The sequence below is a fragment of the Cydia amplana genome, chromosome 3, assembly GCF_948474715.1.
Source record: "Cydia amplana chromosome 3, ilCydAmpl1.1, whole genome shotgun sequence".
Taxonomy (NCBI): domain Eukaryota; kingdom Metazoa; phylum Arthropoda; class Insecta; order Lepidoptera; family Tortricidae; genus Cydia; species Cydia amplana.
The window spans coordinates 8,288,627-8,303,822 of record NC_086071.1 but is presented as its reverse complement, the minus strand read 5'-3'; the positions used below and the strand labels follow the sequence as shown (position 1 = coordinate 8,303,822).

The 15,196-nt window shown below is 35.4% G+C and overlaps 1 protein-coding gene across 1 annotated transcript; it reads left to right on the top strand.

Moving 5' to 3' along the window:
* Positions 1–1,933: 1,933 nt before the first annotated feature.
* LOC134662928 (lipopolysaccharide-induced tumor necrosis factor-alpha factor homolog) lies at positions 1,934–14,776 on the top strand. The gene is made up of 3 exons (XM_063519233.1): positions 1,934–2,026; positions 14,048–14,188; positions 14,591–14,776. Exons 2-3 carry the CDS (start codon positions 14,055–14,057, stop codon positions 14,691–14,693), a joined length of 237 nt encoding a protein of 78 aa, XP_063375303.1. The 5' UTR covers positions 1,934–2,026; positions 14,048–14,054; the 3' UTR covers positions 14,694–14,776.
* The last annotated feature ends 420 nt before the right edge of the window (positions 14,777–15,196 follow it).

Here is a 15,196-nt window from a genome sequence, read left to right as displayed (position 1 = left end):
TTTCAGTTCGAAGTATGGGGAACCCCAAAAATTTATTGTTTTTTTTCTATTTTTGTGTGAAAATCTTAATGCGGTTCACAGAATACATCTACTTACCAAGTTTCAACAGTATAGTTCTTATAGTTTCGGAGAAAAGTGGCTGTGACATACGGACGGACAGACGGACAGACGGACAGACAGACAGACATGACGAATCTATAAGGGTTCCGTTTTTTGCCATTTGGCTACGGAACCCTAAAAACCAACATTTTAAAAAACTTATTCGGTCCCTAGTTCCCGTTGATTTCAAAACATGAAATTTGGCAAAATAATGAGTGTCTCGTGGTATACAGTATACATACAACAAAAGGATAAACTCTAAAAACGCAGTAACAGATGCAGCCACTTGGTAGGGGAGCCGGGGGCTTAATGTAACAGAGGTAAGTAGTAACGCTCAATTTTGACGGGGAATTAAAAACACTTTTTTTTGCTGAATGACTTTCTTATAACTCGAGCACAGAATAAATAATAGTACTAAGTACAGAAGACTCACTCTCTAACAAAACGCGTCTGTTACGATCAGCACAAATATGGCCGCTAGGTGGCGACAGCGCTACGCGCGGCTTATGGCTTTCCCCAAAATTGGGGCCGAACGGATGTACTTTTAGCTACCTGTAGCAAAGCGACGAAATCGCGAAGTCAGACACGCCTGACTCGAGGAATAACGTAAACACCGCCATTGCCCCGCCAGACATCGAAACGAGTGGATCTGCATACGAGCTCTGTTTCGACCAGGTATTGAAAAAAAATTACGGGGTAAGTTGTAACAAAAAATTTTTGAAAAAGTGTCTGGTGTAAAACATTTATTTTGTAATCGGAATTAGTGCTTAAATAAATACTTTACAAACCCTCGTACTCAGAGTCATTAAATTATACATATTTTAGACAATACAGGCCTTTTTCCTAAAACTGTTACAACAAGCCCCAATTACGGGGTAAGTTGTAACAACTCCCAGTTTTTCAAAAAGGGTCTGGTGTAAAAGATGCGTAAACATTTAAAATTATTTTGTAATCGGAATTAGTGCTTAAATAAATACTTTACAAACCGTCATACTCAGAATCTTATACATATTTTAGACAATACAGGCCTTTTTCCTAAAACTGTTACAACAAGCCCCCCGCTCCCCTATATGGCTATATGTCGACAATAGCAGGGTTTAGTTTGTATAACAATCATACTGCTATTCGTATTCACATGATAGTGAAAGTGCAATAAAAGTAAAATGAGGAAAACACACGACTCATCATAATTAATATTTCCGTGCTACATGAATAGCAATCTCAAGAATTTCATCGATTCAAAACGTTATTCGAAACCACCAAAAAATTTGTAACAATTTTTACACAAAAGCTAAAAATACGAAAATGTATTCTAAAAATGATCAAAATAATTTTTGATCGTACTAATAGATTACTTTTTTTTTGTTAAAAGTATGTAACAAAAAATTACAATTCAAAACAATCCGCGATCCCGGGCACGCACAGCAGCCGTCTCGCTCACGTTCGCTCAGTGAGAGTGAGAGTAGAACCTGAACAAGTGAACACACGGGGCCTTAACCAATTATTTCTTTGTTTCAACTATAACCACATGATCTCTTATATGTAGGTATAGGGTATAGCCAAATACCATGTGCGCGCAAACAAAATACGATAATCGAGATTGAAAGTTTAAGAAGAATAATAGATACATATGTCTATTTGGCTAGTATTAAATACGTCAATGATGAGTCATCGTGCGTCTCTTTGGGGCCTACGCAGGCCTGCATACAGCACGACACCAGAGGGGTTCGACGTGTTGTCTCCCTGTCACACTTATGTACAAATTTAAAAGTGCGACAGAGAGGCAACACGTCGAACGTGGTTCGCCGTAGGCCCTCAGCTTACCGCTACTAGGTACCGCTAGTCTCAAATCACCATCACGAGCGCGCGCCCGTTCTGTGGCGTTAAGTAGGCAATAGTGTTTTTGTAGTGACAGCCGGTATACCAGGTGAGTTTTTAATTTTTATAATTTTATATCCGGTTATTCGGTAGCGTTAGTGACTTAGATAAGTTATGTTTATCATTTAGGCATGGGAATGATACCCAGTTTTTAGAACTTTTGTTAAAAACAAGTATTATTTGATTGTAAATTGGGCATGTAGGTTAGGCGATAGCACTATTTTAAGATGCCTGAGCATTTTGTACAGTTTGCCGTCGAACGGTAGATTTACCCACGACGGCAAGTACTTAATTTAAGAAAACTTCATCTTATATCATGTGTTAGTTAACACATACATTTTGCTAGGCGTGATACCAGAAATATACTATTCATTGAAATACAACTTAATTTACATAAAATTATACTTAACATTTTTTAGTAAGTTGTCACAAGCTGTCGCTGCCTTTATATTGGTAACAGGTAGTTTGCCTACCTACTTTGACTGCCTTTAACATGAGTCAAGGAATTATAGATTATACCTATTTACAACATATATAAATTAAAAAAATAAGAATGACTGTGTTTTGTAAAGTTCGTTAACCAAATATAATTTTATCCACTTATGTTTTATGGTTGTTTGTTTAATACAAGGGCGCGTAGCCATTGTGTCAATCGTTAACGCTCCGTAGCGTATCGTAGTCATCTCTCTCTATCACTTTTCCCCACTAGTGCGACAGTGACTGTTGCGTATCGTTCGCTACGGAGCATTAACGATTGCACGTTGGCTATACGCACCCTGGAAAGTCGGTAATAAGACAAGTGACCTTGGCACGAGACAGTCAATGCTTGTATACTGATAACATTTAACTAACTACCTATCTAAGTGTAAGGCCTGAGTGGACGCTCGGAGCGGAGCGTTCGGCGGGGCGTGCAGCGGGGCGTCGGGTTCACAAGTGATCTGAGCAGCGTGCAAGGCCGCTACTGATACGTTTGCATTTGTTCAACATGCACGCCGCTCGCCCCGCCCCGCTGCACGCCCAACTCGAGCGTCCACTCAGGCCTTACACTTATGATGTTGTTTGAGGTTATAATTGTATTGTATTGGGTTACCATAGTCTTTGTGGTTGCGTTTTTTAGTGTATCGATCCATTGAATACCTACCTGTAACATTATTCACACATTGGTAAATCAAAACGAAATAAAATATATCTGTCACCGTAAAATTGTAAACACTCATCAGATTATAATCTCGCTAGTTAAATTATAAACTGACGGTAGGTAGATTATAAACTAACCTAACCTACGTTAGATTATAAACTAACGGGTTCACAATCTTACGGTGTCATATCTATGGTCAACTAAATGTATTGCTGTACGGTTACCATCAGTTTGTCACTGACATAAATGCCGTCGAGAACGTAATTTACTTTCTATACCTACATCCCGTTTGCACTAATATGCGAGTGCGAGCGAGATGTATAGAAAGTAAATTACGTTCTCGACGGCGTTTATGTCAGTGACAAACTGATGGTAACCGTACTATGCTTGCGTATTGTTCAGTAAAAGAGGTAACTGATCACATAACTAAGGTTAGAGTTATCCATATTTCTATAAGTATCGCAGTAGTCAGTATTCTGGCCTGTTTGAAAATTTATACATGAGTAGGTACAAGTAGGTACCTATACACTATGTGTGAAGTGTAAAATGAAGTTTTGGGATGAATAACTTGTAATACTTAGAATAGAATAGAATAGAAAATATTTATTTGGCGTAAAAAACACACATTAGGTACAACAGACTTAACATCATCATCTTAAGTATTGGTTTCAAGTGTTTCAACTGTTTCAAGGCACGAGAGGTGAACAAACTTTGGTGGTCACTCAATCCTCACCTGCCGAACACAAAATTTAAAATGCGAGATTTTCTAATATTTTCAAGCAATAAAGAGCGCCGCTCCAAGCTAGGACGGTGACAAAAAAATTCAATTGTGAAGCTAAGGTACTGGGGAGCTTATTATAAGCATTTAAATATTCTGTGATACTTTTATATGATATAGTATTATTCCAAGCTTATCAACGTAACGGTTTAATAAAACAATATGGCCATACAGTGAACCAACATAAGGTGCTTGTAATATTAGTTCTAATGACAGTTATTGAAAGCCCGCCAAAACTATACTTTGAGCGATATATGTTATCTGTGACTCTTAGCTTTTGCCTGTCAACTTGTAGAGACTTACCGCAAGATGAGAAACCAGCTTTGTACAACGAATATTAATTATAAACCTGTCAAGAAGAACATCGTCTTTACATTTTTAAGCAGTATACGAATCCCCAGAGCGAGGCCCACAGGGTGAGCTAACAATTCAGAAGCAGGGATAAGCTGCTCCAGCTTGCTTTAAAACCGACGCCCGCCAGTTGGAAAAGACGCTAAATCTATAGATTGGGAGCAGAGATGCGATTTATTTGAAATACTTCTATTTAAAATGCAAATACAAAATGCAAAATACCTATTTTGTATTTTGCATTTAAATGCCTTTTAGTAAAAACCATTTTGTATTTTATTTGAAATACTTTTCGAGACGTATTTTGCATTTTTAATATTCATTTCAAAATGCAAAATACTTTGTGATTAAGTTTAGCCAACATTACCAGTCAAACAAAATGAAATGAACGAATGACGCTTGTATTGCCGAATTTGACCGATAGAGGCGCCTGCTAGCGCCTGGCGCCAGCGCCAGGAGGCCGATTTTTGAAATTCGACCGCTCGATTTCGTGTATTTCGTTCAGTAATATCTCCACTACTAGGCATGTAAATTCTACTAATAGAATCAAAAACTAGTGGTCAATACCACTAAATTCACAATTTATATCGCTCGTATTTCAAAAATCAGCATCTCGCCGTTTTCCACCGATTTTCGAGTGACGAAATCGAGCGATCGAAATTAAAAAATCGGCCCCCTGGTATTGTTAAAAAGCGTAATAAATAAAAATTGATGTTTTTTTCACTTTTTAACAATACCAGTCCAGTTGTTATTAATAAAAGAAAAGTGTAATAATAATAAAATAAGAACTAGATGCACAATCAACCGAAATAAATGGCCACACAAGTCACAAAATGGAGCCATGGCTCTCTTTTCGTTAGTCTAGTTTTTTACATTATTTTAAGTGAGTATTATTTCCTTTATTTATTTCTCTTCTTAGGTTGGTTTTTTACAATATGTATATAAAATTAAAATATAAAAACACTTACAAAAATAATATAAAAAAATATTATAAACACATTATAAAAAACCTGACCTAGGGTGCCGCCAGCAGCTGGGCAGGGCCCAAGCTGCCGGTGGTCAGGGCCGCAGAGAGAGGAACCGACGGACTATTATTAATACCATAACAGAATTTATTGATACGCGTACTGATAAATATGACCAAAATGTCATGCATAAGGTGCCATGCCATGATATTAGACGTTTTTGTTCGGCTCGGCATTGTGTCTCTATATCTCATGATAAATACCTAAAATAAATAAAAATATCTGAGATTTGCTCAAAAGGTATTTTATTTTGAAAAAGTATTTTGAAAATACCTATTTTGCATTTAGCATTTGAAATACAAAACGCAAAACTATTTGGTATTTTGCATTTGAAATAGTAAATCTGAAAAGTATTTTGCATTTTGTATTTAAATGCTTTTTTAAAACCATTTTGTACATCTCTGATTGGGAGCCAGTGGTCAGAGAATTCCAGTGATTTTCATCTGTTTTGGCAGTCAGGAGAGCGATTGATTAGCTACTAACAATCTGGGAGTTGGAGAAAGTGATATCCGAATAAGGAAAACTAACCTATTTGAACAAACTTTACACTAAGATAACATTGCGAGATTTGTTTTGTGTCGTGAATTAACACCAATAGCTGTTATACTTAAGTGATTAATAATATGTGTTTGGCTTTTCGTGAGCATATTGATTGTTAATGGGAATAATTTTCAAGGAAAATCTGGTTCATAATTGTTACCTATGAATTTCACACTGAATTACTGGCTGTAAATATCATGCTATATGTGTAGGTACTTGATTTGTTTTTATATTGTCCGTTTTAACAGTATTAAGTGAAATATGGAAGGATGCCATGGTTGTGATACAAGGTGTGATAGAGGAAGTAAGAACAGTGAAGTGCAGGTGGTGTACACCATAAAGACAAGTGAGTGGGTTTCTTGATAAGACGCACACATAAGAATAAGTGGAGGGATTGTTCTAACATTCATCTCATTCACATAGATGGTACCAAGTACCAACGCCAGCCATCAGTTATTTTCACATGGCCGGAAGGGACATATAAATTAAAAATAGCTCCTCATTAATGAATAAATGATTGTGACAAAGAATAAATGATTGCGACAAATAAATGATTATTATGATTGTGAATATTATGGAGAACTTTTGACAAATATGTTGAAACTGGGATAGGACAGCTCTTAGAGAATTATTATTATGATAAAATGGCATTAGGTAAGAGGTGTGAGATATCCAGTAATAAAGCTGTTTTAGGTAACAGGTAGAAAAAATAGATACCTAACCATTTTGAGTCAATGTATATCACCAGAGTACAATACTAGGCTTAGGCACAGGTTGATTTTGATAGCCTGAGCATCTGAGCACAATGAGAGAAACTGATGCTTGAAATTTATACCTGGAGCCGGTTAGGGTCTTATGGAAGTAAAGTATATGCTACAAATTATTAAAATACTGACCGTTGACTAGTACTTTAGGATGATTTGAGAATATATAAACTTTGCTTGACATTTAAAGTAGTAAGTGGTTGTATTGCCATATGCAGCATAGTTATCAAACATGATTTCATACCTAGAGATGCGCAGTGACATAAGCTTACATTCGGTACTAGCTAATGTAGAATTTAGAGAGGAAGATACTCCTATTACTTAACAAGCCGTTACAATGTACAAGAGAACTTAAGTGTGAGAGAAGTATACTAGTATGCATACATAGTGATTCAGAGTGAAAGCAAAGGGTAAACATGATAATAATGATACTTGTGAAAAGTTGTGATCAATTTGAGGTTTATTAATTATAAAGTGATATTCATACCTGTTGTAAAATTGAAATGCTAAGCAAGTTAATATTGGTGATAATAATTTGGAATACAAGAGGGACAAGAAAATGGAAAACTTAAATTTTGCATATTTAAGATGATAAAGGTGTTGTTTTATCTTTCTGTTGAAATTGTGATGAGAATTACTACAAGAGTAACAGTAATATGAATATTATAAACAATGTATTTGTGAAAGATGTACATATCTATTATAACATGTTATTACATATAATATGTTTATGTTATTAAGTGAGCCAGAAAAAAAATATAATCGAGTCATAAAAGATGTATTCAATACAACTTGTTGGAGTGAAACAGAGAAATTTGTGATATATTATTAAGAGATATGTAGGTATCCATGATCATTTTCTGAAAGCGAGTCAGAGAATTTTGTGACGAAGAAAATAGTAGTTTATGCAACAGTGATATAATAAGGGTTCTTAAAATTCAAGGGTCGAAGTTACAAAACGAGACGTAGTCGAGTTTTGTAAAAAAAGATCCGAGAATTTTAAGAACCAATTATGAGCTGTTGCATACATTACTTTTTCTATGACAGCTGCAGCAAAAAAAAAAAAAGAGTTATTATTAAAAAAAAAGAGTTATTATTAAAAAAAAAAGAGTTATTATTTAAAAAAAATTGAGTTATTATTTAAAAAAAAAAGAGTTATTATTTAAAAAAAAAAGAGATATTATTGTAAATGAAAACATACCTCTTTCAATCAAGATGATCGGAACTTGTATCTTTAAAAAAAATAAAGCAGTTGTATTATACTCATAAGATGACTGCTAGCAGTCATCTTATGAGCCTATAGACAAAGCATTCAAATGACATTGCTTTAGATATCACTGTCAGTCATTTAATTGACACATTTAAGTGCTGGAGTAGAAAAATATTTTATAATAATTTGTAAGAGTGAATTTATAAATATATTTGTCTAAAAATAATAGAGTGATTTAGTACAAAAGACATGCAATTATTAAAGTTGAGTGAGCTATATTATATGGTACGTACATACATTAACAGTGAGGCATTGCAGATGAAGAGCTGCAATGATGTAATAAATGAATAACAGTGAGTCAATAATATGTAAATCCATGTATTTTTGTATTAAGTGAGCAACAGTGAGTCAATGACATGTTAGTCCATGTATTGATGTAACAAGTAATAGTGAGCCAATGATATATGTGAATCCATGTGTTTTTAGTATGAAATGAGTAATAGTGAGTAACTGACGTGAGTCCATATATTGATATATATTGATATAGTAAATGAGTAACAGTGAATCGCTGACATATAAATCCATGTATTGATGTATTAAGTGAGTAACAGTGAGTCAATGTAATGATGTATTAAGTGATTAACAATGAGTCAATGATATATGTGAAGCCATGTATTTTTGTATTAAATGAGTAACAGTGAGTAACTGACATGAGTCCATGTATTGATAAGTATAGTTAATGAGTACCAGTGAATCACTGACATGTAAGTCCATGTATTAATGTATTAAGTGAGTAACAGTGAGTCAATGTAAGGATGTATTAATTGATTAACAGTGAGTCAATGACATGTGAATCCATGTATTGATGTATTAAGTGAGTAACAGTGAATCAATGAAGTAAATCCATGTATTAAATGAGTAACAGTGAGTCCATGTAATGATCTATTAAGTGATTAACAGTGAGCCAATGGCATGTGAATCCATGTATTGATGTATTAAGTGAGTATCAGTAAGTCAATGATGTAAAACCATGTATTAAATAAGTAACAGTGAGTCAATAACATGTGAATGCGTGTATTGATGTAACAGTGAGTCAATAACATGTGAAAGCGTTATTGATGTAACAGTGAGTCAATGACATGTAAATGCATGCATTAATGTAGTTTGTAAGAAACAGTGAGTCAATAACATGTGAAGGCATGTATTGATGTAGTTTATAAGAGTGAGTCGTTGCAGGCATTGGAGGAATGCCTGTAATGATGCAGTTCATAAGTTGAGTAATATTGATTCTTTTGTCTATTGTTCTGTGGTGCATTATGTGTAATGTGGATTATTTATGTTTAACTCTTTAAAACGCAGAGACGCGTTGTACCGCAGGATTGGCCGAATATAAGCATTTAAATATTCTGTGATACTTTTATATTATATAGTATTATTCCAAGCTTATCAACGTAACGGTTTAATAAAACAATATGGCCATACAGTGAACCAACATAAGGTGCTTGTAATATTAGTTCTAATGACAGTTATTGAAAGCCCGCCAAAACTATACTTTGAGCGATATATGTTATCTGTGACTCTTAGCTTTTGCCTGTCAACTTGTAGAGACTTACCGCAAGATGAGAAACCAGCTTTGTACAACGAGCTAACATTATTGAGAACGATGTAAATAATAAATCGTGCATCTGCCTCTCTGTCATAAAGACCGACCATCGCATTTCTATGGTCGCAGTATAGTAGCCCTCTGTGCCTCGGTCTACTCGCTACTGTGATTAACGCTGTTAAAAAGAGAGGCAAACAGTTCGGGTTAAAGATTTTTTATTTTCTCTAAAATAAATTTACATTTCACTTATATGAGATTTTTTTTTCTATAATGTTTGATAAAAATGTACAGTGATCTACAAAATATGTGATTTGCAGTATATAGTAATATTTTACTTTTATAAGAATAAATAATATTTAATCGGAACACAAATAAAGTCATCATCCTGTCTGTCTACGCGCCGTACCAAGGTTAAAAAGATACCAGTGGTAGGTATTTATTTACTCTGGCATAATAATGATGTACTTAGCTGTAGGCATCTGTAGGTAACCGCCACAATAATCATTATGGCATTAATTAGGTACCTAACTAACCGCGCCCAAACCGCGCCTTTGAGATTTCGCTGCCAACGTAGTTTTATCATACCTATTATGTAGCTCCCAGCCAGCCTATTATGGATAGCTTTATCCATCTTTATCCACGTGATAAAATAACTGTCACTGTTTAACACCGTGGGAAAGAAAGTGACGGACACCGTTTTATCACGCTGTCACGTAGACAAGAACGACCATCATATCCGTACAGAAGCCTATAAAAATGAAATGCCTTTCCACCAGCTCCTAATTCGATTTAATGACTTAAACAACGAATTCTCGACTGATATAATTTGAGTGTTGTTTGTGAAAGATAAAATAATAAAAACACTGTGAACGTAGAAGATAGGTATGGTACCATTTTGATAAAGTTATGGCTCCCGAAGATACCATTATAAAGTGGCTGATGGTTAGTACGTATCGGCATGCACTGGGGAGGTCTTCTTTATTCAGACGTCGAAGGTTGAGGTTTGAGGTGTGGTGGCATGATGTCGCCAGCACCGCCCGGGGTTAGGCCTTGAACTCTTACAATAAACAACTTTGTTTTTCGGTCTCACAGATATTATCTATATATGTCACCGTAAAATTGTAAACACTCGTCATATTATAATCTCGCTAGTTACATTATAAACTGACGGTAGGGAGATTATAATCTAACCTAACCTACGTTACATTATAAACTAACGGGTTCACAATCTTACGGTGTCATATATATAAACGTGAAAGACCTGACTGACTGACTTAAATCAACGCACAGCCCCCAAACCGCTGGGACTAGAAAGTCCAAATTTGGCAAGTAAGTTCCTTATAAGATCTAGGGGTCCACTAAGAAAGGATTTTTCAAAATTCATCCCCTAAAGGGGTGAAATGGGGGTCCAAAGTTTGTATGGGGAAAATATACTAATACGGGTACGAAGTCGCGGGCAACAGCTAGTGGTTTCATAAATACCAGGACCATTCTCACAATCTTTGGGATGTTCAATAATGTTCTCTATCAAGCTGGAAAAATAAGTTGGAATTTAGATTAACAGTCGTTGATGACTAACGTTTTCAGTGGAAACATGGCTCACCACTTCTATGCGAAAGCATGTCATTTTCTATCTAATCTATTTAATTCAAGTGTAATTTATAGTGAGTAAGACAAGTCGATAAGACAAATTATCAAATAAATAGATGCAATTGGTTATTGATGCGACAATCATTGTATAACTACATAACGTAAAAGACTAATATCGTTCTTCTATGGCACTAATAATTTCATTGACAAAAATATAAGGTTACAAAAAGAAAACAATAAACACCACTTAGTAAGTATATAAGTAGCATAATTATTTGCGTAAAGATTATATTTGGATGGCGACTGCAGTAGCGTTGCTGATAGTGATGAATTATGGTATGACGTTGATGTCTGACTCAATCTCCTTTATAAAATAAGTGACGGCCTCAAAGTTCTAATTGCGACCGCATGTAAGGAAATTTAGTGACACTGCCCGCGTAAACGTAGCAGTAACATTGCAGTAGGTAGTAACGCTGCTGCAGTCGCCATACAAACGTAACCTTTATCTATCATACTTTTCATCATACTCGTAGTACTATTACTGTAAACAATGATGACTGCATGAATATGACATACCTGTGTAATTTTTTTGATTGGTATATATTGTACAATAGGATTACATATTAAAAATAAAACAACTGATATTTGGGTGTTTATTTAATTTAAAGGTAAATAAGATAAGGGTCACTTTAGCTTACACTATAATTCAGGTCATTAATTGAAAAAATATAATGAAGTTACCAATGTTACCGGGTCACTTACAACCAAGCATAATACTCTGTAGTATTCTATTGCATCTTTGTAAATAGTCACAACTGATTGCTGAAAATATTAGACATGTGGGCCTATGGACGGTTTCCAGGACACAATTTATGGTCTTGTTTGGATAGATTTAGGCATACGTTTTAATTTTATTTATGCCTTTTAACCCTAAAACAAAAAAACTGAACATAATCTTAAAAGTTCGAAAGAGTTCTTCCAGTATGTACTTGTCATAACCTCAATTTTTAGTAATGTTTACCATCAACGAGCATGATTGTACATTGTAGGCCCCTTAGCTTTGCTTATTCTTATTTAATGTATTGGTATTTAATGGTGACAGCAGAAATATCTCTTGAAACAGAAACGATTCAGAATGAAAACCAAATGAAAACAAATAAGGTGACGGCTGTCATTCATCAATCCACATTCCACAGATAAAACACAGATGACACGCATTTTGGAATTATTCGAACACAGTGTTGCTAACCCGCGATTTTTCAAATTTGCCGCCTTTTACTACTGACAAGATTTGGTTGACGGACTTTACGTAGCCATATCAATGAAGTTTATTATATGGCCTGACGTTTCAAACGTGAGGTTACTTCAGGCCATATAATAAACATATGTATACGCGATTAATTCCTTGTCTTTAATCCGAAAAACTTTTATAGTTTCACTACAGCATTACTATTTGGCAAGTTGGACAATAAAAATTGGTCGGTAATATACTTCTTGTACTACTACAGTCGTGAGTTACATACTCCTAGATAGGCCGCGTATTTATTTACAATTATTTAGTGGATACGATGTGAATGCTATATTATATTATACAAACATAGTAAAAAATCTGCATCATAGTAAAACATCTAAAATAAAATATTGATTGTGTTTTTGAATAAATAAGTAGGTATATGTTAAAATTTATAAATGTATCTTAATTATCTACCTAAAGTGTCATTCTATGGCATTTGCTGACTATGTAAACAAAAGTCACTAGTAAATTCATCATTCAGAGACAATTTCAATATGGCGGTTTGTTTACATAGCTAGCCAGTTCCATAGAATTACACTTTAGTTAAACATATTAATACGCGCATGTATTCACCTGGGAGAGCGAGCTTTGCTCGAAAAACATATAAAAACCAAAAATGCTCGTTTTCTCAGAGGTAAGACTTAGCTAGATGGTTTTTCGCACCCTAAGACCCCCATATAGTAAATTTCATCGAAATCGTTAGAGCCGTTTTCGAGATCTCCGAAATATACATATAAATAAATAATAAAAATATATATACAAGAATTGCTCGTTTAAAGGTATTCGCTACGTGCACGACTGGTGCTGCCCTCATTTTGTCGGACTTTCTACGTTAAATCTTATGGAGTAAAATTAGTTCAAGCGGCTGCCGCTAGTACTAATATCGGACATTCCATATAAGATGTGTTTGTGACGATCAGCCCTAGTAGCACGGTCGCATTTTTATCATTTATCACCATGCCTGTCACGTTCTAACAAGTATGTAAGTGCGAAAGTGACGGGCTTAGTGATAGTCGATAAAAATGGAACCGTGCTGAGCCCGCAGCGCCACTTCCCCCTCCACCGACTTCGCACATTGCCAATAAGATAGAAGGTGACTTTACCATCGGTAAAAATAAATTACAGATAAGATACGTTTCGCGTGTGTTCAGGGCTATAACCGCGAAAATCGAAGTTCGCAAATTGCGGGAATTTTTCTCTGTCCCTCTAATTACGCCTTCATTGGCGTGAAAGAGAAAGATCCCCGCAATTTGCGAATTTCGGTTTTCGCCGCAGCCCCTCAGAATTCAAGAGGCGCCGCGTATATAGCGCGTCTAAAATTGACCGTGACCTTGTCTTCTGTTCTGAGCGTGTTAGTAAACAACGGCTGGATCATTTTAATAGAGCAAATGTTTTTATTACCATCCATAATAGGAGCAATAACATTAATTAACAAAGTTAATTACTTCAAACATCAATTACATCTTGTTAGCCAAAAATGTGTTACTTAACTAGTACTCTTATTTTTGTAACTAAAAACAGAGAGAGAAAAATCCCAGTAGTTACCACTGGTAACAACTTGTTGGTAACTAGTGGGAATAACCCACTCGATCAGATTATCATACATTACCGCACAAGTGCTATAATAAAATGAAAAAGCACACTTGCGTAATATTTCGGATTATGAACCTAAAAGCGGTTCAATAAGTTCCACATTGCAAGCAAGTGTGTTCAAAAATACTATAAGGATTGGAGACTTTACCACTATGGATTTATTTAAATTGTGTTAATTTTCCTGCAGATCCAACATGAACGTTGCCCCAGTCGGTCCTGAACCCACCCACCTCACCTGCCCGTCATGCCACGCCTCTATTGTGACACGGGTGGATCATAAAGCAACCACAAAGACACACGTCATCGCCTTGCTACTGTTTTTGTTCCTGTAAGTACTTAGTTCCTTCATTTTTATACTTATCCTGTTTATAACTTGTATAAACTGGATTGACTGGCTGGCTTTTTCGAGTAAGCAGGCAAAACGTAAATATTTTAATATCAATTTAAGTTTGGGACGACGCAATTACTGTTCCTGAACAGGCCTTCAGAGCTTAGTAAATACGTTGGTAGTGTTAGGTTTGTATCATTGAATGACAATTGTTGACACCCGTTGTCTTAAATATTTTAGCTGCTGTGTTTGACCACATGAACAATCCATATCTTAATAAGCTCTATTAATATTTGTTGTGTTTGTTGTACGAGTATTAGGTAGTTATTTGTTTTTAGATGTAGGTATCTTAAGTTTATTAGTTTTTGCCATGTAATATAAGTTCATATTTTTATATTGCAGTTGCTGGCCCTGCGTGTGCGTGCCTTATTGCATGGATTCCTGTAGGAATGCCGACCACTACTGCCCAAGCTGCAACGCCTACCTCGGCACTTACCAAAAATAAGACCTAACACTGAATAAGACAAGGTTTTATAATGATTCCGTAGTTATATATACAGTCAGTCTATATCGGTGCACTTTCATTCTCATTTCGTTTTCGTAAGCATGGTTGTAACTGTGATTAAGTACATCATATTAAAAAAAAATCCGAATGTGCCTTAAAAAACAGTAGACGTCTTAAATAAAAAAATCAATATAGCATAGTTACATTAATTCGCAGAGTGAATATGAAAGTCTTGTTGTAGACGGAGGTAATGAGGTTTTTAATTAAGATTACCTGGTCTAGATATTAAGCCTGAAAAATATACGCACCATCCAACCAGAAACCATCCTTTTGATACGAAAATGTAGATAATGTAATAATTATTTTCCTTTTATTCTGACGACCGACCGGTCTGGCCTAGTGGGTAGTGACCCTGCCTGTGAAGCCGCGGTCCTGGGTTCGAATCCCAGTAAGGGCATTTATTTGTGTGATGAGCACAGATATCTGTTCCTGAGTCATGGTTG